Genomic DNA, 23,261 nt, shown 5'->3' on the forward strand with positions numbered 1-23,261 from the left:
TCTCCACCTCCTAGGCTGATTCCTGGTGGGCTTATAATCTGATCCAGCCATAGTGAATCCATAAAGACATTGGCTGAAAATTCTGGGATACAGACACTCTCTCTTTCTAGCAGGACATGAACAAAGAATCATAACACCCTAGGAGATGCTGGCAGCCATTCTGGGACCACAAGGAGTGCCAACCTCAGCAAGGGGAAACATGTGGAAAACAAAGGAGAAAAAGGGAAACCAGGTCCTTGGTGTCATCACTTGATTTCTGGTTAAAGCCTTACCTCACCTAGAAATATGTACCTGAGCCCTTTACTGTTTAGACCAATTTGACTTGGGTGTTCTGTCACCTGTAACCCAAAGTCTCCCAACACACAGACTGGATCTGTGAGCCGTCAGAGGCTCTTGGGAGTAGTGGGTAGACTAGGTCCCCAGGGAGGGCAACTCTGAGACAGAGCATAGGGTACAAGCTTTGATTACTGAGTGTCCTTGGGATCAGCTGAGGGAGAGAAGAGAGGGCTAGGCAGGGCTGGGAAGACAAGGAAGTTGAGCTACTGTGCAGACCCAGGGGCAGTTTCCGCCAACCCTCCAGGGAGCTGTGGAGCCAGAGGAGCCTTTGGTGTTTGCACATTGAGCATGATCAGATGTGGGAAGGGGCCGGGCTCTCTCACCTCACACAAACCCCGATGTGACCGGCAGCTGAAGGATGCCTGCCAGTGACCCTCCCAGTAACCCGAGCAACAAGCCCTTGCTTGAAGGGGCTCCAGGCATCACCTCTCTAAGTCCACCTTGGAAGACTATGTGGTGGGGAATGGTGCCTGACCGGGCACCCGAGGGTGAGTTGGTGTTCATATCCACATACAATGAGAATACAGGCGGTGGACAGACAGACAACTGGACTGTAAGAGAGATGGACAGCAGCAGTGAAGGTTCAGCAAGTTCCCAGGGGCATCAAACTCCAGGCATCCCCCCTCCACCCAGGCACTGGTCTCAAAAGATCTGGGCACAAATCAGGGGGAAAACTGGGCTCCCACTGCACCAGGGAGGGGGCGGCTGGAGCCACAGAACCATGGAGACTCAGGCAGGGGGTTCCTCCAGCACTTGTTGAGAAGTTCTGAGCCCCAGATGCAGGCAGCACAGTTATCCACCTCTTAAGACAAAATCTATTCCTACCATGCCTTAGGAAGCCCCAGGCGCTGGCAAAGACCAGGGCAAGCCCAACTTTATTGGTAAAAAGGACTCGCCTAGGAATTCCCGCCTGGCCCAAGTAGCAGCTCCAATCAGAAAGAATGAGGGGCAGGAGAGGAAAGAAGAAAGGAAGGGAGAGAAGGAAAGAAAGTGGGGAGAGAGGGAGGGAGTGAGGAGGGAAGGAACTGCAGGCCGGCACCTGGACGGGGACGAGGCCTTAGGAGAGGACTCAAGGCTCTGGGTAGGGGGAAGAGACCAGGGAAAGAGGGTTGCCCCCAGCCCTGCCATCTAGAAGGGCAGCAGCTCTTCCACAGGGATGTTGAGGACGACGTCCATGTCGGGGGTGCACCTGTAGGGAAGAACAAAGCGGGGTGTAAGAGGCCAGGCACTAGAGCTGCAGGTAGGGGAGCATGGCCTCAGGGGAACCCTGCTCTTTAGAACACTGCTACTGGGGAGCCCCATGTCAAAACAACCTGTGCGCACACACACATCAAAATGAAACAGGAATTGGTTTGGCAGGACTCATGTTCCCCTACAGAGGCCTCAGGTCAACAGGGAGCAGGAGCTCAGCTCTCAAGCGCTGGGGCCCTTCAGGATGAGTGCTCTCTCTCTGGAGTCAGAATGACAGTTTTGGAAGCCTGGCTGTGTTGCCTCAAACACACTGCTTTTCCTCTCTGAGCCTCCTGCCTTCACTGGGGACAGACCCCAGGTGAGCCTCTGTTTCCTCACTAGCAAATGGGGAGGGTCTGGAAGAAATGAAGATGAAGCCGATATGGCCAAAATATAACAAATTCTAAATCTAGATGGGTAACTGGGTACTCATCATAGTATTCTCTCAACTTTTCTATACATTTGAAATCGCTCAAAGTAATAGTAAAAAAAAAAAAAAAATGCATCTCTGCACTGTTGTTCAGTCACTCAGCCACAGTTCAAAAGCATCCATTCTTCAGCACTCAGCCTTCTTTAAGGTCCAACTATCACATCCATACATGACTACTGGAAAAACCATAGCTTTGACTATATGAACCTTTGTTGGCAAAGTGATATCTCTGCTTTTGAACATGCTGTCTAGGTTTGTCATAGCTTTTCTTCCAAGGAGCAAGCGTCTTTTAATTTCATGGCTGCAGTCAATCTGCAGTGATTTTGGAGCCCAAGAAGATAAAATGTCACTGTTTTCATTGTTTCCCCATCTATTTGCCAAGAAGTGATGGGGCTGGATGCCATGATCTTTATTTTCTGAATGCTGAGTTTTAAGCCAGCTTTTTTACTCTCCTCTTTCACCTTCATTAGGAGGCTCTTTAGTTCCTCTTTGCTTTCTGCCATAAGGGTGGTGTCATCTGCATATCTGAGGTTATTGATATTTCTCCCAGCAACCTTGATTCCAGCTTGTACTGGCATTGCCAAAATTTCCATTTCCAGCCAAAGTCTGTCTTCTGAGATCTACGCTTATACCCCCAGCTCCCTATCTGTCGGCTCCACGCTCAGATCTCCGTAACTTAAACTCACGTCCAAATCAACTGCTGATTGACTTACATGTGCATCCCTCACCCCCAGTCCCAGTCTTCCCTCTCTCCGGGTTTGGTACCACTACCCACCCTGTTACACAAGCCAGGAACCCAAGGGTCATTCTTGACACCTCCCCGTACTGAGGTTCCCATAACCAAATATCACGAAGGCCTGCAGATTTTACCTTCTTAAATATTTATTCACTCCGTCCATCTCTCCTCTCTCTTCTGCCACCCATCTTGGCCAAGTCATTCCCAACCACACCCTCCACACACAACCGCCATCACAACCAACTGGACTCCCAACATGGCCTCTCCAATATCTTCTCCATATTCTTTTCAAAGTGTCTTTTCTTGGAATGCAAATCTGATGTCGTCACTGAGCTTGAAAAGTCTTTACTTAGGACTTCCCTGGTGGTCCAGTGGTTAAGACCCCACACTTTCACTGCAGGGAGCACAGGTTTGATCCCCACTTGGGGAACTAAGATCCTGTATGCCAAGTAGTATGGGCAAAAAAAAAAGTTCTTTGCTTTCAGGATCAAGTATCTTTGGTCTACAGAGCCCTGCGTGGAAGTCCCCAGGAGCGGGGCTGGCATCACTCTCCCCTTCACTCTGCAGTCCAACCTCACTCAGCTCCCCATTAACACCAGCTTCCCCCCTACCACATATCTACAGCCTCACTGCTCAGCCTGTGGTCCAGAGATCAGCACCTCAGCATCTCCCAGGAGTTTCTTAGAAATGTAGACTCTTGAGCCCCACTCCAGGCCTATTGATTCAGAATCTGCTTTTCAACAAGATCTCCAGGTGATTTCAGTGCACGTTTTGGATGGAAAAGTTCTACTTAGCAGCGTGCCTTTCCCACATTCTAGGAGGAGACAGCTTCTTCCCACTCCTAGCATCTCCCTACCCATGGAAGGGCATCAGTGGGCATACATCATCAGTGGGCATACTGTCATCAATGGGCCTCCATCATCAGTGGGCATACTGTCATCAATGGGCATACATCATCAATGGGCATACATCATCAGTGGGATACATCACCAGTGGGCATACTGTCATCAATAGGCCTCCATCATCAGTGGGCCCACATCATCAGTGGGCCTACGTCATCAGTGGGCCTACGTCATCAGTGGGCATACTGTCATCAATGGGCCTACGTCACCAGTGGGCATACTGTCATCAATGGGCCTACATCACCAGTGAGCACACATCATCAGTGGGCACACATCATCAGTGGGCATACTGTCATCACTGGGCACACATCATCAATGGGCCCATATCATCAGTGGGCATACATCACCAGTGGGCATACTGTCATCAATGGGCCTCCATCATCAGTGGGCCCACATCATCAGTGGGCACATATCATCAGTGGGCCCACATCATCAGTGGGCATACTGTCATCAGTGGGCATACTGTCATCAATGGGTATACTGTCATCAGTGGGCACACATCATCAGTGGGCCCACATCATCAGTGGGTGCACATCATCAGTGGGCGCACATCATCAGTGGGCCCACATCATCAGTGGGCGCACATCATCAGTGGGCGCACATCATCAGTGGGCCCACATCATCAGTGGGCATACATCATCAGTGGGCCCTCATCGTCAGTGGGCCCACATCGTCAGTGGGCCCACATCGTCAGTGGGCCCACATCATCAGTGGGCGCACATCATCAGTGGGCGCACATCATCAGTGGGCCCACATCATCAGTGGGCATACATCATCAGTGGGCCCTCATCGTCAGTGGGCCCACATCGTCAGTGGGCATACATCATCAGTGGGCCCACATCATCAGTGGGCACGCTGCTCCTGGCCTCTCTCCATCTCTTTACTTACTCTGCCCGGGAACGAGGTACAACAACCTGAACAGAGTCTGGACAGAGGAAGGGGACCTGGGTAGCCCTGCCCCATTCTCTCTCAGTAGTGAGCAGCCTGCAAGGACTACAGTCTCCTTTGCTCCCATGAAGCTGACCATGGAACTCTATTTGCCTAATTCTGGGTTAGTATTCAGAAGCCAACATGCCTGGAGATATAAGCTACATTCTCTAAGATCAGCTCTATCAGATAAAAGTGAGAGTCTGGCCCATGTCACCTTTGCCCCTTTCATTCTTATTTCAATGTATCCAGAGTTCAGGTAGGGACAATGGAGCCTACTTAGCACATCTTGAGATGCCAGCGCCACCACCTAGAAATGCTCTTTCTTCAGTTTCCCCTTCAGCCCCCTTTGCCCAGTGAACTTCTATGAATAATCCCTCAGACTTTAGTTTAAAAATGTCACATTCTCAGGACTTCCCTGGTGGTCCAGTGTTGAAGAATCTGCCTTCCAATACAGGGGACACGGGTTCGTTCCCTGGTCTGGGAATTAAGATCTCACATGCTGTGGGGCAAGTAAGCCCAGGCGCCACAATGGAGATCCAGCACAGTCAAAAAAAAAAAAAAAGGTCACATTTTTAGGGAGATCTCTTTGCCACTCCAGACACCTCTCTGTCCAGGCCACGCTCTCCCGTCACCGCATCCACACCTCTTCTTTAGCAGCTCTCATCTCAGCTGCCACACTTATCTGTGGCTCATTATCGATTCATGTCTGGTCCCATCCTCGGCTCTGCGGTGGCAGAGCCAAGGACTGTTTGCCCTCACCATGCCTGGCGCTCCATAGGCCCGTCATAGATCTGACAGCACTTTTTAAGGAAACTTAAGAGGAGAAGGAAGAGGTAGAGAAGAAGAAGGAAAGGGAAAGGAAGAGAAACAGACAGACACAGAAGCTAAGGAGAAGAAAAATAATTGGCAAATGGCAGGAACTGCCGCACCTGGAGAGGCATGGCCTGGTGGGATCCCCACGCTCAAACAGGGAGGGCCTGCCCCCTGCGAGGTCAGGCAGGGAATTGGTTTTGGAAGGAAGTTCTTCCTTTGGGTCCCAGAAGTCTGCCCCCCAGAGAGAACACCGTTCTCTCCTCGCAGGGTGCCTTCCAGGCCATTCTTCGCTGGAGCCAACCACCCTACTCAACACCGTCTTCCTGAACAGCCTGGGAGCTCAGGGGTGCACCCACTTGGTTGAGACATGGAATCTGGAACTGGAAGGGTCCAGGGAGATTGCCTAATTCAGCCTGTTATGTGCAGATGGACACTCAGGCCAAGAGATGGCAAAAGGTCACAGCTGCCGCATGGTCAGTGGCAAACACCCAGTCTCCTGCCCCCCTGCACAGGTCCTGCCTTCTCCCCCAGGCTGCCCCCCAAGAATGGAGAGCTTGATCAAGCCCAGGGCATGGCTAGTGTAAGAGGTGCTGCTGAAGGACCACCTACTTGGATCTCCGAAGGAGAACATCCGCAAATACGATCTCTCGGGGTTCCCAGATCTGAAAGTCCAGCTGTTCCATCTCAGCCCTTAATCTGGGTATTTCCTCCTCAAAACGGTCTATAAACTGAGGAAAGCAGGTGAAAGTGAGAAAACATCCCCCAACCAATAGAAGAAAAGGGCAAAATGCGTGAACAAGGACATCTAGGGAAATGGCCTGGGCTTTGTCATTGGGACTTCTGGACTCCAAAGCGGGGCTCTCTCCTTGCAGGGCAGGGCTGGCTCATGAGTTACTGACAACGTTTGATGGTGCTGAAAAAGGTGAGGGAGACAGGCTGCAGGGGGTGGCAGTGCTCCACAGTGAGAATTAGTGGGGGCTGGTGGAGGTGATGAAGGTCATTCACGCAGACAACTGATGAAGGTGCAAGATAACAAAAATTACTGTGACAGTGTGGTGATCATGGAATTCATTAACGTGGTCTTGAGTGATGGGCAATGTCAAGAATTAAGAGGTGAAGACAAGGAGTGGGCAGTGATAGTAAAGTGAATGGTTGTGTGGGTGAAGCTTGGTGATGCTGCCGAAGGGTCACGGCTGGTAGTGTTTTTAATGAGGCAAGGCCTAGTCCAGGACAAATTCCCTTCTCAGATGGAAGACGAGTGACATTAATGGCACAGCCAAGGAGGAAGACTAACACCAGAGACGTCGTGAGCCCCAGGTCAGGACAAGCTTGACCCCCCCCAGGGGTCCTGGGGACCACCCACTCCCCCTGCTCTCCCACCATCGCACCCACTCACTTCTTGGAACTTGTCCATGTATTTCAGTATAACCTGGCTATTCCAGGTCTTCTGCAGCAGAGTCTCCTGATTGGCACGCTGGATTTTCTGTGGAAGAAGGAAAATCTTCTGGCCCCCTAGAAGTCTGGCCCCTAGGCTGGCCCCAGTGTCTACCCCTGCCCTGGGTAGCAGATGGGCATGTGGTGGGCCTGAGGGCAGCGGACAGGGTTAAGAAAGCAGGGCTGGGGGCAGACCCAGATACCTGCCACAGTGGCTGGCTACTCACCACCACCAGAGACCTCAGAAGGTTTTTTTTCTTGTTCTGAATCTGGTTGGACATAGATGCCAGGACCATTCTGCACATCTCACTGAGTTCATCTAGCTCATCCTAGGAGTCAGCAGGAAGGTGTTGGCCACCAACCCTGCCTCCCACAAGGTCAGGTGAGGCAAAGCCAGGGGCTCACCTACCAACTGGCTGTCCTTCGCCTGCTGCAGCTGGCGCACGAGGCTGGCCACCTGCACCAACTTGATGGGGTACTCATGATCCGTGTACGTACTCACAAAGCTCACTTGCTCACGGACCTTCTCGATCTGGGCATCCAGCTGCTCCACCTGCTGCTTCAGGTCTGACGAGTTCGGGAGGGAGAGAAGGCAGGATCGTCCCTCAAGGACCACTCCAGGGCCACCCGAGAAGCAAAGCTCTCCTTAGCCAGGGGATTGGGGTCTGGGTCTACGGCTGTACCACCCTGGACGTGCCTGATCTCATCTGGATTGGGGTCTGGGCTGAAACAAGCCCAAACACAGCTGGGAGGTGATGCACAGGTGAGCCCCCAGAAAGAGCTTTGCCTTCACAGGAGAAGAAGCAACAACCTACCCTAAAGAGGAAACAAACTATCCCAGTGCACGATCCTCGGCACCAAGCCTGGGGAGATGGGGTGACAGGGCAGGATTAAGACAGCCTATCCTGGAACTTCCCTGGTGGTCCCGTGGTTAAGAATCTGCCTTCCAATGCAAGGGATAGGGTTTGATCCCTGGTCGGGGAACTAAGATCCCACATGCTGTATGGCAACTAAGCCCACACGCCACAACTAGAGAAGCCTACTAACTGCAACTACTGAGCCCTGTGCACTCCAGAGCCTGTGCTCTGCAACTAGAGAAAGCCCATGAGCTGCAATGAAGAGCCTGTGCAGCCAAAAAAAAAAGGCAGTCTATCCTGCCACCCTCCATGGAGGGGATCCCAAGTGTCTGAAGCTGCCTGACACACCAGAGGAAAAACACCACAGGCTCAACAAATCTGTGACCAGTGAACTGCCCAGCCACCAACTCCCAGAGGGAACTTGGCAGGAAACAGAGAGGCTGGGATTGGATGCTGGGTCCTAGCTGTATAACTTTTGGCAGGCTACTTCACTTCCCTTAGCCTCAGTTTCCTCATCTGTAAAACGGGAGAAAAGAAAAACTTCCCTGCCTTATAGGTAGTTGTAAGGACTGAAAGCATGCCCGTAAAAACAAAGCACATAGGGCCTGCAAGTGCTAAGTGATAAGTAAGCTGTTGCTGTGCGTCTGAGCAGTCCCCTCTGCCTCAGAAGCCAGATGGTGGGCCTGATGGCTTCCCCTAGAGAGCCAGGTGAAGGTCAACTAACCCGCGGAGAGATTCTTACTGTGGATCTTGGATTCCTCCTTCTCCTCCCATTCCTGGAGTTCACACTTCATCTGGTGCAGCTTCTTCTTGTTGGAGTACTCCAAGATGTCAGTGATGGTCTGTGGGAGTTGGGGGACGTTAGCTCACCACCACCACCACCCCACCACCCCCACTTCCACTGGTGCTGCCAAAGCAAGGACCGTCAGAGAACTCAGTACTTGGTCAGAGGAGTTCCCCGACCCAACCCCACACTGGGGCCCACACCTCCTGTGTGCCAGCTGCAACCCCTTTTCGGGCTGAGCGCTATTGTGCCCCACTTGTATGGGGCTCCGAGGTTGACTCAGAGTCTTCCAGCTAATTAGTGCTGAACTGGGATGAGTCCCCACCCCACCCCCAGTCTGATTCCAAGGCCCGTGTAGGGGTGCGGGGGGCGGGGAGAGTGGACTGTGTAAAAGATGTTATCTTCCAGATGGAGGAAGGAGCTTATGCAACCGGCCGGGAGAGGCCGGGAGAAAGCAGGAGAGGGCGCCCGAGGGCTCGGGAGGGGCGGTGTAGCTGGCTGGACGGCGGCTCAGGGCGGAGGCGGGGCTGCGGGGCCAAGGCGGGGAGAATCACCGTGTAGACGTCCTGCTGCTGCAGCAGCATCCGCACTTTCAGGGCCGCGCTGTCCTCTGTGTCCTGGAGGGTCTTGATCAATTCCCCACAGAGCTTGGTGAGGAAGTCCTCGCGGTCGCAGAGCTCCTGGTACGAGGTTCGCCGATTCCGGAGCATTGTCTGCGGGCGGAGAGACAGGGAAGGGAGGCGGCGGTGCGCGCGGCCGGCCGGCACCTCCGGGAGCCCAGTGACCACGTCCCTCTCGCCGCAATCCGCCCCCTTGTGGCCCCGACTGATAAATGCCACCCGAGCTGGGCGGCTGTTCTCTATTGTCTGCGGGTCAGAGCACCTTGAATTATTTCATCCCTTCTGAAACACCCATTTTCCCATAATTTTATACTCTGGGGTGGAGCTGCATCTTACAGCTGGTGGCGTGTTGCAGTCTAGTTGAAAAAGACCTTATTAGTGGGTTATTAAGATAAAGGTGCGCCTTATTACCAGTGCCTTCTTAGAATCAGTGAACCATGTGTGTGTGTTAGTCGCTCAGTCCTGTCTGACTCTTTGCGACCCCATGGACTGTAGCCCGCTAGGGTCCTCCGTCCATGGGATTCTCCAGACAAGAATACCGGAGTGGGTTGCCATTCCCTTCAGGGGAATTTCCCGACCCAGGGATGGATCACGGACTCCCGCATCGCGGACGAATTCTTTACCCTGAGTCACCAGGGAAGCCCTCTTTGCATTGAAAGAAGTCTTAACCGCTGGACCACTAAGGAAGTTCCAACATATTTTTCTTATTTTCTTCTTTCTTGTCTGTCTTCCCAACTAAAATTTTACAGCCAGGAGGGCAGGGGCTTTGGTTGTCTTGCCACAGCTGTATCTCCAGCACACACGGAACAGTGCCTAGAGCTCCATAAGGGTGGGCTTAATCAACTGATGAGTAAATATTCTTTGGAGGTTTTTTAATTTGTTATGCATCTCCCCACTAAAGTATAAGCTCCATCATAGCATGGATTCTGGGATCATGTTCATGGCTATCTCCCCAGCACCCAGATTGGTGCCTGACACATCGTTGGCACTCTCAGGAGTTCTTGCTTGAATAAAAAACTGTCCTGAGGCTGAGGGGCAGAGTCAGAACACTACTCCAACTCCAAGAACAAACCAACTGGGTCGTTTCTGCATTCTTGCTCTGTTTCCCCCTTGTCCCCACAGCCCATTCTGCACACAGCAACAGCAGCCCAGGGACTCCTATGAACCTCAGGGCCTTTGCAGTTCCAGTTCTTCTGCCTGGAGCATTCCTGCCTCAGATGTCACCACCTTGACAGCCTTCCCTGACCACCCTCCTAAAATGGTCATGGCCACCCCCTCCTCTGTGCCCCTTTAGCCCCCTAACCTTATTTTATACTTCTTCATAGCTCTTGTCTTCACTGCACGTATCATATTTTTATCTATCTTGTTTGTTATCTGTCTCCCCTACTAGACTGTGAGCTCCCGAAGGTCAGAGGCCACATCACTGGTGAATTCCCACATTTAGAACAGGGTCTGGGACACAGTAGATGCTCAAATATTTGTTGACAAAACAAATGAATGATTATAAGAGAGAGTATTAGGAACTGGTTAGGAGCACACGTTTTGGAGCCAATTGTCCAGGTTCATGTTTCATATCAAACAAAAACACATAACCCTTCCAAAATCAGGATAAAAAATAACATCAGAAATATGAGTTCCTCCTTTAAGAATACTGAGCTGCCTCTAATAACTCATTTTTGCAAAATTGAAGGTTAAAGGGAAAAAAATGATTTCAAGGCAAATACATTTCTCCCTACTTCTTTCTATAACAGTCATTTTTCACTGAACTATTAAAAACTTTCCTGAAGAAGTTAAGAACTCTTCTATAATATTTTGTAGTAGTTATAGTATTTGGTATGTTACTTTCTGCTGTGGACACTAATGCCCCCACTTCTAGTTCATTTCAAATACTTTGAAACATTGTTCAGAAGCCATAATAAACAGATTTTGAGAAAATGAATGATCAAAAGTTCTATCAGTTGATGTGAAAAGTTTTAATAGGAAGATCCTAAGTCTTGCTTCAAGATGCACTGTATTTCATGAAAGGTTAATTTCCCAGAGTGTTTAAATGAACAAGCCACTAGATTGTATTCCTAATGCAGTGAAATAAAATGATTCCAATCATTTTCCTGAATCTTAAGCACAAAGGCAAATCTTTGCCTAACTGGTTTTGACCCCTGCTATTGCATTTTCTAACTATGTGATCTGGCGCAAGTCATTTATCTCTATGCACCTCAGTTTTCCCTTCTGTAAAATAGGGCTGATGATAAGCATGCCCATGGGGTTGCTGTGAGGAGAACAAGATTGTAGGCAGGCACCCACGAAGTGCTCAGGGCATGTTTGCTATCACCATCCCCCACCCCTGGCCCTGGCCCCCCCGTGCCTGTGGGAGGATGCTCATACTCTCATTAGTCGGATTGTGGCCTGTGTCTTCCCAGAGTCCAACTTTCCTCTGCGCAGCTCTAGTGGATTCCTCGGCTGGTTTGTCATCCACAAGGTAGTCTTGGATTGCCACCCTAGGGCATGGGAAAGGACAGAGAGAGAGACAGGAGAAAGAGAGTCAGACAGCCCAGGCCCCAACTGCATCCACTCATGGCCTTATAGTGTATGACAGTGAGACGGAGGCCAAAGCTCACATCCATCAGTAAGCTCCCAGGCCCCACTCTGGTCCTTGTTATAAAGGACAGCTAAGCCCAGGGAACTTCCACATACCACACTGACTGTGTGGCTGAACAGAAGGGCACTGAGGGGTAGCAGCGGGAAATGGCCAGACACCCTCATCTCTCCCACCTAGCTGGCCAGTGGTAAGCTCAGGAGGGAAAGGGGTTAAAAGCAATAACGAACGAGCCAGACAGCCTGGGTTTGAATCTGGCAGCTCACATGACCTCTCTGCCCCTCACTTCCCCATTACTCTATAATCCAAGAATCATCATCATGACTACCTCACAGGATTGTCGTGAAGACTAAATAAGAAGTTACTGTCCTTTAAAGTGTTTGGAATAATGTTTAACACATATTCAGTGCAAATATAAATTACCAGTTGTCACTGTTACTACCAGTGACCTGAAAACTGGGATCAGGACCACAGCATCAGATAAAGATACAGGAGTCAAGCAAAACACTGTCTCTGAAATACCTGTAAAACCTGTGCTCCTGCCAGATATGAAGTATATGAAAATAATTCAGAGCAGAAGACACTCAGAGGGCATGTTCCAAGAATCCCTGATTCCTCTTGGCGTGTCCTGCACCGGCGTGAGGCAAATCACACAAACCATCGCAAACGCTGCCCTCAAAGGCCCTGTTAGAGGTACAACCCAGTTCATTTGGAAAAATATTATTTCTTTAATGGATCGATATCCATAATTTAGTATTAAGTACTGAGGTGACAAAGAAAATTAGAGTAATTTTGAGTTAGTTATGAATTATCTGATATTTACTTGAAACTGTTTGAGAGATGGAGTGATTAATACATTACTCTTGTAATTCTAAAAATTTTTTTTTTTTTTGGCTGCACCAGGTCTTAGCTGCAGCATGTGTGATCTTCGATCTTTGTTGCAGCATGCAGGATCTTCAGTTGTGGCATGTGGGATCTAGTTCCCTGGCCAGGGATGGAACTCGGGCCCCTTATATTCAGTCTTAGCCACTGGACCACCAGGGAGGTCCCTTGTGATTCTAATTCAAAATACGTAAATGAGATTTTGATTTAGATTTGTTTTAAGTTGCAAGGTTTAATACAATCTTATTAAATGTATATAAATTACCACAACTTTTAAGAGAACATAAGAGTACCCACGTTTAGAAGTTTATTTATTAGATATACAAGAATTACATTACATGCCCAGTGGTTTTGTTAATCAGAACAAGTGAACTTTCTGAAAGTGAAAATGTATATATTAAATTTTAAACGTAGCTTAAACAATTTAGGGGAATTAAATTAACCAAGTTCCAAAACCTCCTTTATGAGGGTTTTTAAAAATTATAACATTTGTAGGTTGAACTTAAATACTTAGGAAGATTTGTCGGTTTAATAACGAGTATTTCTTTTCATTAGTGGTGGTAGCCCTGATTTATCTTTTTTTAATTAAACTTTTAATTTTGAAATAAATTCAGATTACATGCAGTTTTAAGAAATAATACAAAGAAATCCTGTGTTTCTTTAACCCAGTTACTCCCAATGGTAACATTTTATAAAACTAAGCACAGTATCACAGCCAGGACACTGAAAGACAGCATGTTACAGAACATTTCCACAAACGCGAAGGATTGCTCCTGGGGACTTTTACTGGCATACCCATTTCCCTCTCCTTCCATCCTTCTCCCACTGCTGGCAATCATGAATCTGTTCTCCATTTCTACAGTTCTGTCATTCCCAGAATGTTATAACAAATGGAATCTGACAATATGACACTTCTAAGATTGGCTTTTCTCACTCAGTGTAATTCACTGGAGATTCATCCAAGTTAGTGAACATATCAGAAGTTCTTTCCTTTTCCTTCTGAATAGTATTATGTGGTATGGAATGGATGCACCATAGTTTCTTTAACAACTCACTCATTAAAGGACATCTGGATTGTTTCCAGTTTGAGGGTATTATGAATCAGGCTACAGTGAAACTGTCATGCACTGGTTTTTGTGTGACTGTAAGTTTTCACTTCTCTGTAATAAATGCCCAAGAGTGCAACTATTGGATCATTATGGGAAATGAATGACCCAATCTCTCGTTGTTGCCAACACTTGGCATTGTGACTATTTTTCATTTTAGTCATTCTGATAGATGTTCAGTGACACCCCATTCTGGTTTAATTTGCATAGCCCTAGTGGATAATGATGTTGAACATCTTTTCCTGTGCTTATTTACCATATGTATTTCCTCTTCTAGTGAAATGTCTCTTCAAGTCTTTTGCCTTTAACTCTTTAACTGAATTGTTTTTCTGTTGAGTTTGAAGTTTCCCTCAAACTTTGTAGAATATATTCTACAAAGCAGTCCTTTGTCAGATATGTGGTTTGCAAACATTTTATCCAAGTACATAGCTTCATACTTAATCTCTGTTAAGACTATGAAAAGAACAGAAGTCATAAATTTTTATGAAACCCTACCTGTCCACTTATTCCATTTTTCTTTTATGAATCTGCTGTTGGTACAAAGACAAAGAACTCTTCACTTGGCCATCAGTCCCAAAGATTTTTCTCTCATGATTTTTCTAAAAGTTTTACTGTTTTACATTTTACATTTAATTTTTATTTCATTTACAATTTACATGTTGGGTTAATTTTTGTATAAGTTGTGAGACTTCAATAGAAGTTCATTTTTTCATCTGTGGATGTCCATCTGCTCTAGCACCATTTGTGGAAAAGGCTTTCTTTTTTCCACTGTTTTTGCACCTTTGTCAAAAATTGCTTGGGTATTTGTGTGACTTTCTGGTTTTTTATTCTGTTCTATTGATCTATGTGTCTATCAATACAATGCTGTTTTGATTACTATAACCAAAAATAGGCATTAATATCAGGTAAAGTGATCCTTCCGATGTTCACTTTAAATTGTCTTATCTATCCTAGGACCTTGCTTTTCTCTATAAATTTTAGAATAAATCTGTCTATGTCTACAAAAAAGCTTGCTGAGATTTTGACTGGAATTGTATTAAACATGAATCAATCTGAGAACTGACATCTTTACTATGTTGAGTCTTCTAATCCATGAACACAGTATATTTCTCCATTTATTTAGGTCTTCTTTGATTCTTACATCAGCATTATCTAGATTTCAGCTTGCAGATCCTACACATGTTTTGTTAAGTTTATTCCTAAATATTTCATTTTCTTTGGTGTGACTGTAAATGTATTGTGTTTTTTATTTTGCTTTCTACATATTTATTATTAGTCCATAGAAATGTGATGGGTTTTTGTGTGTTGTGCTAGTATCCCACAACCTTGGTCAACTCATTACTTCTAGTTTCTTTTTAGATATAGCAGATCCCTTAAGCTTTTTTATGTAGACAGTCATGTCGTCTATAAATAAGAACAGTCAGATAATTCTGATTCGTCTCGGTGTTAGTGGCTGTCTTTTCTCATTCACGTTGTGATTTTTCTCATTCATGGTATGATGGGTGATTCTGAGTGTATCTTGGATGTTTTAGATATTGCTCTGGATCCTATCTCATCTTCTTTTTAGCAGACAATCTCCTGCTGAAATTCATCGGGAAGGCCAGAGGATGGTGTATGCTCCCCATTCTAGCAGCCCACTTTCTTTTTTCCGGTTTTCAGAGCCTCTCTCTGTTATGTAGTGTCCAGGGATTTTTAGTTGCAAAAGGGAGGACCAGGAAGGAATGGGGCTACTCCATCTTGGTGGAATCAACAGATTTATCTTTTTTTAATACTCAAAAGCTGCCCTCAAGGACATGACTTTCCACAAGACACGCTACCAACCCAAGCTTCAGTGTCCTCATCTGTAAAATGGTGATGACATGCTTTCCAGAAGTGAATGAGGTCACGCATATGTGCTCAGTTGCTCAGTCGTGTCTGGCTCTTAGCGACCCCAGAGACTGTAGCCCACCAGGCTCCTCTGTCCATGGGATTTCCCAGGCAAGAATGTTGAAGTGGGCTGCCATTGCCTCATCCAGAGGATATTCCTGACCCAGGGACTGAACCCTTGTCATTTGCGTCTCCTGCATTGTAGGGGATTCTTTGCCACTGAGCCACCAAGGAAGCCCATGAATGAGATCATGACCTCCTTCAATTATAAGTGTATTTTTTTTCTTTTTTGCTGCACTTTGCTGTGACTTGTGGGATCTCTAGTTGCAGCACAGCAGATTTAGTTGCCCTAAGGCAAAATCACTGCAGATGCTGATTGCAGCCAGGAAATTAAAAGACGCTTACTCCTTGGAAGGAAAGTTATGACCAACCTAGATAGCATATTAAAAAGCAGACACATTACTTTGCCAACTAAGGTCCGTCTAGTCAAAGCTATGGTTTTTCCCATGGTCATGTATGGATGTGAGAGTTGGACTGTGAAGAAAGCTGATCGCCAAGGAATTGATGCTTTTGAACTGTGGTGCTGAAGAAGTCCCACTCTTGAGAGTCCCTTGGACTGCAAGGAGATCCAACCAGTCCATTCTAGAGGAGATCAATCCTGGGTGTTCATTGGAAGGACTGATGCTAAAACTGAAACTCCAATACTTTGGTCACCTCATGCGACGAGTTGACTCACTGGAAAAGACTCTGATGCTGGGAGGGATTGGGGGCGGGAGGAGACAGGGACGACAGAGAATGAGATGGCTGGATGGCATCACCAGCTTGATGGACATGAGTTTGAGTGAACTCCAGGAGTTGGTGATGGACAGGGAGGCGTGGCGTGCTGTGATTCATGGGGTCGCAAAGAGTTGGACACGACTGAGCGACTGAACTGAACTGAACTGAAGGCATTGGGACCCAAGACCCCTGCATTGGAAAGCGGATTCTTTACCACTGGACCACCATGGAAATCCCTACAAGTGTATTTAAAGTTTTGTGTAATTACATGTGTGAGGTTGGGAGTATGAACTCTACATGGCTAGAAACCAATCTTTCTCCTAAGTCAACAATGCTCAGCCCAATGCTGTGTACACCGGGGGCTCAGCAAATGGCTGCTGCTGAATGGACATATGAATGAACGGATGAAGGAATAAATAAGGCCTCTACAATACAGTCTAACCCAAAATAAGTCCTCAGCAAATGCTACCTGTTGTTATTTACATAGATTACACTTGAATAAGGCAGGAATCTTTGTGCCCATTTCCACAGGGAAGGAAACTGAGGCTGGGATCAGTAACTCAGATAGAATTGCTAGCAAGAAAGGAAACTGGAACACCAGCTCAGGTCTACATTTCTCCAGTGGTTGACTCTGGGTCCTGGAGCCAAACTGCCAAATATCAAGCCTGGCTGTGCCCCCTCCTACCTGTGTGACCTTGGGAGTTGCATCTGTCTGTGCTTCAGGTTCCTCATCTGTAAGAGGAGGTGATAACAACAGCACCCATCCCACAGGGCTGTTGGGAAGATTAAATGAAGTGATATGCGTAAATTGCTCAGATAGTATCTAGCATATATGTCCTTGGCATATGTTAATTGCTCTTGTTCTGGTTGTGGTTGCGTCTATTACATACCTCACTGCTTTCCCAGTGAAAGGGAAGGGCAAGCGTTTCCTTGTAGATGCTGTTTGAATAGGGTCTAGGACCAAAGACAAAAATTCTGTCACTATCACAATGTCGTGTGCTCATCACTTTACATCAATGACTCTCAACAGCTCAACAGGGGTGTTTACGTATACTGCTGGGGGAATCTGTGGTTCACATAAATACTAGGGGTCCAACATCTCCCAGACAGGACAACCCCATAGAACATAGAATTCTCCTATCTTGTTTAACTTTTCTGACATAGGTAAAATCCGATTATAATGATCTGATCCCAGAACCTGATTTTGTTTTACATGCAACTATAAAAATGGAAAAAAGCAGAAACAGTGACAGATTTTATTTTCTTGGGCTCCAAAATCACTGCAGACAGTGATTTTAGCCAAGAAATTAAAAGATGCTTGCTCCCTGGAAGGAAAGCTATGACAAACCTAGACAGCACATTAAAAAGTAGAGACATCACTTTGCCGACAAAGGGTTATATAGTCAAAGCTATAGTTTTTCCAGTAATCATCAACAGATGTGAGAGTTGGACCACAAAGAAGGCTAAGTGCCAAAGAATTGATGCTTTTGAAGTGTGGTGCTATAGAAGACCAAGAGTCCCTTGGATTTCAAGATCAAACCAATCAGTCCTCAAGGAAATCAAGTATTCCCTGAATACTCACTGGAAGGAATGATGCTGAAGCTGAAGCTCCAATACTACAGCTATCTGATGCGAAGAGCCAACTCACTGAAAAAGACCCTGATGCTGGGAAAGACGGAGGGCAGGAGGAGAACGGGGTGACAGAGGATGAGATGGTTGGATGTCATCATCGACTCAATGGACATGAGTTTGAGCAAACTCTGGGAGCTAGTGAAGGACAGGGAAGCCTGGTGCTGCAGTCCATGGGGTCACAAAGAGTCATTCACAACTTAGCAACTAAACAACAACATAATGCTGAATTCTCCAACGAAGCAGCTACAATCAGGGGAAGATTGTACCTTGTTTGTTTAGAAATTTAGTAAGAGATGACACAATTTTGAAAATCGGGTTGCAATGAAAAATCCCTCTTGGTATTTGAGTCCCCAGTTTCCATCGTGTGTCAGTCAGCATTTGCAACTGTTACATTCATCATGATGCCACATCTATGAGTAAGCTTCTGATGACTTGCTCATGTCTTCATGGGCTCCATCCTGAACATTTACATACTGAAACCTATGCTATTTAAATGTAAATAACTTGCCTTTTTCTTTACTTTACAGTTCCGTTCACTTCAGTTCAGTCACTCAGTCATGTCCAACTCTTTGCTATCCCATGGACTGCAACATGCCAGGCTGCCCTGTCCATCACCAACTCCCAGAGCTTGCTCAAACTCATGTCCATCAAATCGGTGATGCCATCCAACCATCTCATCCTTTGTCGTCCCCTTCTCCTCCTGCCTTCAATCTTTCCTAGCACCAGGGTCTTTTCCATTGACTCAGTTTTTCGCATCAGGTAGCCAAAGTATTGGAGTTTCAGCTTCAGCATCAGTCCTTCCAATGAACATTCAGGACTGATTTCCTTTAGGATGGACTGGTTGGCTCTCCTTGCAGTCCAAGGGCCTCTCAAGAATCTTCTCCAACACCACAGTTCAAAAGCATCAATTCTTCGGCACTCAGCTTTCTTTATAGTTCAACTCTCACATCCATACATGACTACTGGAAAAACCATAGATTGTCTATGGGCCTTTGTTCGCAAAGTAATGTGTCTGCTTTTCAATATGCTGTCTAGGTTGGTCATAGCTTTTCTTCCAAGGATCAAGCATCTTTGAATTTCATGGCTTCAGTCACCATCTGTAGTGATTTTTGAGCCACCCCCCAAAATAAAGTCTGTCACTGTTTCCATTGTTTCCCCATCTATTTGCCATGCAGTTATGGGACCGGATGCCATGATCTTAGTTTTCTGAACATTGAGCTTTAAGCCAACTTTTTCACTCTCCTCTTTCAGTTTCACCAAGAGACTTTTTAGTGCCTCTTTACTTTCTGCCATAAGGGTGGTGTCATCTGCATATCTGAGGTTATTGATATTTCTCCCGGCAATCTTGATTCCAGCTTGTGCTTCATCCAGCCCAGCATTTCGCATGATGTACTCTGCATATAAGTTAAATAAGCAGGGTGACAATATACAGCCTTGATGTACTCCTTTCCTGATTTGGAGCCAGTCTGCTATTCTATGTCCAGTTCTAACTGTTGCTTCTTGATCTGCATACAGATTTCTCAGGAGGCTGGTAAGGTGGTCTGGTATTCCCATCTCTTTAAGAATTTTCCACATTTTGTTGTGATCCACAGTCAAAGGCTTTGGCATAGTCAATAAAGCAGAAGTAGATGTTTTTCTGGAACTCTCTTGCGTTTTTGATGATCCAACAGATGCTGGCAATTTGATCTCTGGTTCCTCTGCTTTTTCTAAATCCAGCTTGAATATCTGGAAGTTCACCGTTTATGTACTGTTGAAACTTGGCTTGGAGAATTTTGAGCATGACTTTACTGCTGCTGCTGCTGCTGCAGCTAAGTCGCTTCAGTCGTATCCGACTCTGTGCGACCCCTCAGACGGCAGCTGACCAGGCTCCGCCGTCCCTGGGTGTGAGATAAGTGCATTTGTGCAGTAGTTTGAACATTCTTTGGCATTGCCTTTCTTTAGGACTGGAATGAAAACTGACCTTTTCCAGTCCTGTGGTCACTGCTGAGTTTTCCAAAGTTGCTGGCATATTGAGTGTAGCACTTTCACAGCATCCTCTTTCAGGGTTTGAAATAGCTCAGCTGGAATTCCATCACCTCCACTAGCTTTGTTCTTAGTGATGCTTCCTAAGGCCCACTTGACTTCGCATTCCAGGATGTCTGGCTCTAGGTGAGTGATCACACCATCGTGGGTATATGGGTTGTGAAGATCTTTTTCGTATAGTTCTTCTGTGTATTCTTGCCACTTCTTCTCAATATCTTCTGCTTCTGTTAGGCCCATACCATTTCTGTCTTTTATTGAGCCCATCTTTGCATGAAATGTTGCCTTGGTACCGCTAATTTTCTTGAAGAGATCTCTAGTCTTTCCCATTCCATTGTTTTCCTCTATTTCTTTGCACTGATCACTGAGGAAGGCTTTCTTATCTCTCCTTGCTATTCTTTGGAACTCTGCATTCAAGTGGGTATATCTTTCCTTTTCTCCTTTGCCTTTAGCTTCTCTTCTTTTCTTAGCTATCTGTAAGGCCTCCTCAGACAGCCATTTTGCCTTTTTGCATTTCTTTTTCTTGGTTTTTTTCATTTCTTTTTGTATGTCTTCTTTACCGTTAGGGCATTATATTAACTTTTAAATTAAATTAAAAAGGTAGATTATATTATCTGTGAAGTTTATTTCAGGATACTAAAGGAATATTACAAAATATTGTCATTAAAAGGAGTGCTGAGTCTCATAAGGTTGAATAACAATGGGCTTTACACAGATCTTCTCACTTAATTTTCACAACAATCATATCAGGTATTAGTTTCCTCATTTTAAAAATGAAGAAACAGAAACTTTAGAGATGAATGACTTTCCCAAGAGAGTAGATGAGAGAACCAAGATCTGAATCCATGTCTGCCTAAGCCAAGGCCTCAGAACTCCCCTGGAAGGCATGACAGTGATGTGGCAGAGATTATCCCAAGTTCACCAAACTCTGTCTTCTTTTCCTAGTTGGACTACATTTCCCATCTTTCCTTGGGGTTAAGGGTGGGCATGTGGCTGAGTTAAGGACACTGGAATATGAGTGGCGTGATGTGAAAGAGGAGAGTGAAAAGGTTGGCTTGAAGCTCAACATTCAGAAGACAAAGATCATGGCATCTGGTCCCATCACTTCATGGGAAATAGATGGAAAAACACTGGAAACAGTGTCAGACTTTATTTTTGGGGGCTCCAAAATCACTGCAGATGCTGATTGCAGCCATGAAATTAAAAGACGCTTACTACTTGGAAGGAAAGTTATGACCAACTTTGATAATATATTAAAAAGCAGAGACATTACTTTGCCAACAAAGGTCCGTTTAGTCAAGGCTATGGTTTTTCCCGTGGTCATGTATGGATGTGAGAGTTGGACTGTGAAGAAAGCTGATCGCTGAAGAATTGATGCTTTTGAACTGTGGTGTTGGAGAAGACTCTTGAGAGTCCCTTGTACCGCAAGGAGATCCAACCAGTCCATTCTAAGGGAGATCGATCCTGGGTGTTCATTGGAAGGACTGATGCTAAAGCTGAGACTGCAATACTTTGGCCACCTCATGCAACGAGTTGACTCACTGGAAAAGACTCTGATGCTGGGAAAGGTTGGGGGCGGGAGGAGAAGGGGACGACCGAGGATGAGATGGCTGGATGGCATCACCGACTCTGTGGATTGAGTCTGAGTGAACTCCGGGAGTTGGTGATGGACAGGGAGGCCTGGCGTGCTGTGATTCATGGGGTCACGGAGAGTTGGACACGACTGAGCGACTGAACTGAACTGAACTGAACTGATGTGTGTCACTTCAAGTCTAGGCCCTGAAAAAGAACTGCCCACAAGATCATCCATATTCTTGCTCTCTTTCTTTTGCTGGATGCAAAAGGACCCAACAGGGAGGACTTCAGGACTTTACAAGATGTCCTAGTCACAAGGTGATGGCGCCTAGACCCCAGAATGATCATGTGAAAAAGATTACCCTTTCCCCCAGATCCACAAATGTACTCTGACATAAATGAGAAGCGAGCATCTGTATTAATACTTCAAATCTGGGGACTGTTTGTTATAGCAATTAGCCTACCCTGATATAAATGCTGTCACCAAGGGCCAAGAACCTCTACCCCATCCTGTCCCCACCTCCTTCCCCAGTGCCCAAGGACCTCTGCCCACCTGGCTGGACAGTAGACCAGGTCTTCCTTTTGCTTTTCTTAGTACCCACAGTCTGTGGGATTGGAGGCAGAATAGATGGCTTGGCTCTCTGCTTAGACCGCTGCCATGGAACATAATCCTACCAGACATAACACAAATCAGTCACACAGCTCATGGGCTCAAATCCCAGCTTCCCCCCTTACTGATATCTGTAACCTTGACCAAGTGGGTTTACCTCTCTGAGCCTCAATTTTCTCATCTATAAACTGGATCGAATTTAAAAACCTACCTCCATAGGTTGGTACAAACATCCCCAAAGATATTTGTAAAGTGTGTGGTAAGTGCTCCCTAAATGTTATCAAGTTTGCATCAGCCAGTCAGAATTTACTAAGCACATCCAGGCGGGGAGGTGCTAAGAACTGTGAGAAACAGAAGGCATGGAAAAGACCCGATAGGAAAGCAGATATGCAATTAGAGATAAAGAAGAGAGGAGCATAATATATCCTTACCTCCTGATAAGACGGTGAGAAAATTGAGGTTCTGAGGCACGCCCCGATCAGCAAGCCCCACCCCCACACCGACCCTAGCCCTCCTGTACTCACCAGAACCTGGAACTGGGGGACAGTGGAGCCGATCTTAGAGTGGCTGCGTCTGCAAAGTGTTGGGGCGGGAGAAAACTCCCATCAGTCCCAACCCGTGAGGATGCAAGCAGCAAGCGTGAAACTGGGATGGGGTCTCGAACCCGAAACCTCAGTCACTAAGGACACAAGCCTAGCGGGAGCGGGAGAACACGCAAGAGAGGCGGGGCTAGGGAGATAAGGGCGGGGGAGAGGGCGGGGTCAAAAGAGCCGGCTGACACCCGGAGAGGACCCAGCCAGCGCTAGGTTGGGGGCCACGCATGCGCACTCCACCGCCCCCCGTACCCCTTTCACATACTTTGGAAAGTCGCGGGCCATTAGGGAGAATGGAAGAAGAGTCCCGAGGCTTTGGGGCCCCTGTTTTGGGGGATTCCTGTTTCTACGGCTTCTCCAACTTCCTTGTCTCAGCGTGGATCGCGCGGTAACCAAGGCCACTCAAACTTCCCAGAGAGACCTGATGCTTTCTCGCCCGTCTCGGTCTCCAAGGAAACGGACTCAGACTACCGAGCGCCTAGAGGGACCAATATCGCACTGGAAAAAGTAGCTCTCGCCACATTCCACTCATCGTG

At 46.8% G+C, this 23,261-nt stretch overlaps 1 protein-coding gene across 1 annotated transcript; it reads right to left on the reverse strand.

Annotated features, from left to right (window-relative positions):
- Window positions 1-1,230: 1,230 nt before the first annotated feature.
- Window positions 1,231-23,261, reverse strand: C15H20orf96 (chromosome 15 C20orf96 homolog). The gene is made up of 11 exons (XM_088844382.1): window positions 22,991-23,261; window positions 22,657-22,705; window positions 22,043-22,193; window positions 11,455-11,567; window positions 9,007-9,165; window positions 8,411-8,510; window positions 7,221-7,378; window positions 7,039-7,140; window positions 6,774-6,860; window positions 5,987-6,105; window positions 1,231-1,525 (listed from the first exon to the last, which is right to left on the reverse strand). Exons 1-11 carry the CDS (start codon window positions 23,008-23,010, stop codon window positions 1,465-1,467), a joined length of 1,119 nt encoding a protein of 372 aa, XP_088700508.1. The 5' UTR covers window positions 23,011-23,261; the 3' UTR covers window positions 1,231-1,464.

This window comes from Moschus berezovskii, chromosome 15, assembly GCF_049115385.1.
Source record: "Moschus berezovskii isolate FMDL1 chromosome 15, NW_MosBer_1.0, whole genome shotgun sequence".
In the NCBI taxonomy this organism is placed as follows: domain Eukaryota; kingdom Metazoa; phylum Chordata; class Mammalia; order Artiodactyla; family Moschidae; genus Moschus; species Moschus berezovskii.

What these genes read in the sequence shown, in the direction of transcription:
- C15H20orf96 (XM_088844382.1), bottom strand. Translation starts at nt 23,010, where the DNA reads ATGGCCCGCGACTTTCCAAA. An exon ending in ATGGCCCGCGACTTTCCAAA is followed by an intron (nt 22,706 to 22,990) that starts GTATGTGAAAGG and finishes AACACTTTGCAG; the next exon opens with ACGCAGCCACTCTAAGATCG. An exon ending in ACATGGACAAGTTCCAAGAA is followed by an intron (nt 6,106 to 6,773) that starts GTGAGTGGGTGC and finishes TGCTTTCCTCAG; the next exon opens with TTTATAGACCGTTTTGAGGA.